The sequence below is a fragment of the Trypanosoma grayi genome (genome assembly GCF_000691245.1).
Source record: "Trypanosoma grayi strain ANR4 Tgr_1371_V1, whole genome shotgun sequence".
NCBI lineage: Eukaryota > Euglenozoa > Kinetoplastea > Trypanosomatida > Trypanosomatidae > Trypanosoma > Trypanosoma grayi.
Genome location: NW_008826989.1, coordinates 1 through 3,612, shown reverse-complemented (window position 1 = coordinate 3,612; position 3,612 = coordinate 1). Strand labels below are relative to the sequence as shown.

General features: G+C 53.9%; 2 protein-coding genes across 2 annotated transcripts; both read right to left on the bottom strand.

Moving 5' to 3' along the window:
- Window positions 1–1,422, bottom strand: DQ04_13711010 (hypothetical protein; the record flags this gene model as incomplete). The annotated part of the gene is made up of 1 exon (XM_009317012.1): window positions 1–1,422. A coding segment is annotated over one exon (1,422 nt), but the record flags the coding sequence as incomplete, so codon positions are not given.
- Window positions 1,423–2,257: 835 nt separating this feature from the next.
- On the bottom strand, window positions 2,258–3,304 carry DQ04_13711000 (hypothetical protein; the record flags this gene model as incomplete). The annotated part of the gene is made up of 1 exon (XM_009317011.1): window positions 2,258–3,304. The coding sequence occupies one exon, from the start codon at window positions 3,302–3,304 to the stop codon at window positions 2,258–2,260; it is 1,047 nt and encodes a 348-aa protein (XP_009315286.1).
- Window positions 3,305–3,612: the final 308 nt, after the last annotated feature.

The window sequence follows — 3,612 nt, the reverse complement described above, 5'->3', positions numbered from 1 at the left end:
GCCCAGCACACCAATCACCACCAGCAACAACGGTGTACGCACCCACGAAGGACTGACGCTGCTGTCTCCAGTTAAAATATCCCGCAGTACGTTGTTTGCATTGCTCTTGGGAGGTGTCAGTGGCGCATCAGCAGCTTGAGAAGCAGCGTTCTCCAGGGATTCTGCGGCTGTCTTCTCCTCCGATGGTACTGATGGAGACTGGTTTGTGTCGGGGGCCGTAATATCAACTGCAGGTCGATTGATGTCAGGGGTATTCGTACCAGAAACGTCAGCTTCTTCACTGCTGTCTGTGGCGTAGCGATTCTGCGCGCTGCCAGTGGAGATGTCCGTCGTACCCGTGCCACTTCGGGAGGTACTGCTCACTGTCATCGCAGAGTTTTCATTCAACTCCTTTTTAGAAGTGTCTGGCAGTGACTCAGTACCTACAGAGGTGCTGGAGGGCTGCTGCCCAGAGAGCTGACTGGGAGTGAGAGCATCGGTGTGCTGTTTCTCCTGGGGATTATTGCCGTGTGACTCTTGCTTCGTTTCTCCTGGTGGCGGCTGTGGAGGGGAGCGATCCTCCGGTGGTGTTGGATAGGTCTTGACTTTCTCTTCAACAGCACTTAGTGCCTTCGCGAGAAATTCATCCATGAACGCAGCAACCTTTGAAGCACTGTATTCTTCCGTAGAGGCATCACTAGCCTTGATAACGGCAATCTCAGCCGCGTCCGACGCCTGCTTCAGCGTCTGCTCTGCCTCGTTGGCAGCTTTCCGTAACTCCTCATCCAGAATCTTAGGTTCTTGGGTTACCTTTAAGTTCTGGGCGCGTTGTTGTGCCGTTGTGACGCTCGGGCTCGCCTTGCCAGTGTACTCTGCCACCGAACGAATAGCAAGGAGTGCTTCCACGGACCGGTTTTCAGCCACTGCTAACAACAGCACGGCGTCCTCCACCTTCTTCGACGCCTGCTTCACAAGTTCAGATTCTTCCAGCCCAACCTTCACTGTCAACTTCCTCCACGCACTTTGCAAGGACTCGACACAAGTTTGTGTACGCTTCACTGCCGACACTGCAAACGACGAATGAAAACTTGCGGTGGACAGAGTGTAATCCGCAGAGCGTACTAGACCTACTGCGCTGCTCGCCAGACGTTTTACGTGGTCCACATTCTCCTTTTTAGGAGCACTATTCACAGCCGTTCCTAGAAGGACAACTGTACTGTGTGCATTACTCACTCCCTTCCTCGCCTGCGCCGCCCAGCTTTCGGCAGACATGGATGTTCGCTTCACTTCTTCGGTCTCTCTTTTAGCTCGGTTCGCTGAATCCTTCACAGTATTAAGGAGACGCTGAGGTGTCCACGTGGCATCAGCCGCCACACAGACACATGCGCAGCACAGCGTGATGACCATAACGCTCAGTACGTGGCGCAAAATCACCGGCATCATCAGTGTTGCTTGGAGCCCACTGGCCTGGAAAGTCAAAGAAGAGAGACAGCATGCGGAACACAGCGGGGGGAGCAGCACCGCACAGATTACCCCCCAGCAGCAAGCAGCAGCAGCCCAAAACACACACGAGATCCAAAAAGAATCACCCAGCAGGAGAAACAGTTAATGGGCGGCGCACAGCAGCGCGCAAAGAAGAGCCCCAAAAACAAGAATTAAAACAGTTCTCAGCTCTGGAAAGCACCTCACCGCAAAGCCCAAGTGGCGTCAGTGCTCCCTCCCGTCACTGCGATGGCGCAGCGGAGAGGCAACAAGAAACCAAAACAACGGGGGTGAATTCACCATACGAGCCATCCCCCAAGCGGCGGAAACTTCTTCACAGGCATCTCAATAATCCTGCTGCGGGACCAAATGCATTACCCCCCCTCCACACAAACCCGTAGAAAAAAGAAGCCGAAGCCCAAAACAAAGAGGGGGATGATGTACGCCCAACAACGGGCAGCCGCCACGCATTCCTCCCAGAGCCAGGGCGAACAAAGCACACACACAAGAGAGAGTCATTTAGAAGAATACTTCAGAGAAGGCCCGCTCATGTGGGCGGCACACAATCATGTGCCAAGCAAAGCCCATTACAGCAGTGAGAGAGATGCGCCGTCCTCGTTGGATACAGAGCACAGGGAGTATCCTCCAAGGGGGATTAGGTGGCGCGGGCGAAACAAAAAGAAAAGGAAATAAAACTAAAAGTAAAGTAAATCAAAACATGTTAGTAAACAATCTCCAGGGCAGCACACACAAGCACAGGGTGTATGCGTCCTCCCCGTGTGCACACACACAGAGCTCAGCAGACAGCCAGTAGGCCCAGCACACCAGCCACCAGCAGCAACGGTGTACGCACCCACGGAGGACTGACGCTGCTGTCCATACTCCGGATATCCTGCAGGGTGTTGTGTGCATCTGTCTCTGGGGCATTCTTACCAGCAGCGTCAGTTTCCTTACTGCTGTCTGCAGCACTGAGACCCTGAGCACTGACTGTGGAGGCGCGTGTTGTGTCATCCTCACTTCCGCGGGTGCCGGTTTCGCTCCTTTCAGTGTTGTCAGCCAACTCCTTCGGAGTGTCTGAAACATCGCCCACTTCCCTCCGGGCTTTCGGTGAGCCCGGGTTATGTTTCGTAGGCGTAGATGCAGGACTCATGTTGGCTTTCTGGTTATCAGAAGTCTTCATAGCAGTGGAAACACTCCTCAGTAAATCGCGGTTGTCTAGCGCATCCTTGGTTTGCACAGCAGGTTTGAGTGGGGGAGGCTGAGAGGCGTCAGGTGTATGCTTCGATCCCTTTGGTCGTTCTTTAAGACGCTTCAACGCAGCTTCGATCTGCTCCAGCCATGACCCCGCGCTCGTGATGGCTTTCTCAGCGTGTTCAGACGCCTTGTCAGCGGCAGTTGAAGCCGCCTCAACATGCCCCACTGCAGCCTCCGCAAATAGAGCAGCGTTTGAAGTAGCTTCCTTTAGTTCCTTGGTTACAAGTACCGGGCTTTCGGCTGGGTTCTTTTCCAGAAGAGCAAGCGCATCCTCAGCGCTGTAAACTGCAATAAAAACGTTCAAATCCATCGCCGCAGCTTTGTGTGCGTTTTCAGCACTACTCCGGGTTTGTGAAAGTGACGTTAAAACTTCTGACGGTTTTACGAATGCGGCCAGTACGAGCTCTACTTCTCTGCTGGGAGTTCCTTTCGCGCCGACCGCGGCACTGCCAGCCATCCCCTGCGCGTCCGTGAACAACTTCGATGCATCGGCAGTTGCTTTCTCTACCTCCTTCACTTTCTCCCAGAGAAAACCAGCGGATTTGTAAGAAGTATTTGTCGTGTCCTTTGCGCCCTTCACCAAGCGCATCACCTCACCAATATTCACCTGCTCAATATTACTCCCCTCCTTCACTTTGCCATTTAGCTCAGCTGCTGCTTTTGACGCCTCTTCTGCCGCAGCCTTGAATTGCTTCGTTGCACTCTTTACAGCATCCACCTTACTCTTGACCTCATTCACCGCTTCCTTAGCCTCAACCACCTTATCCCTCGCCTTTTGCAGGGCAAGAATCACTTGCTTCTCATCACCGATGCCCTCAGCAGTGGTCGCTGCACAGCCACACACGCAGCACAGCACGACGGCCACCACAAACAACGCGGGACGCCCCACCGCCGCCA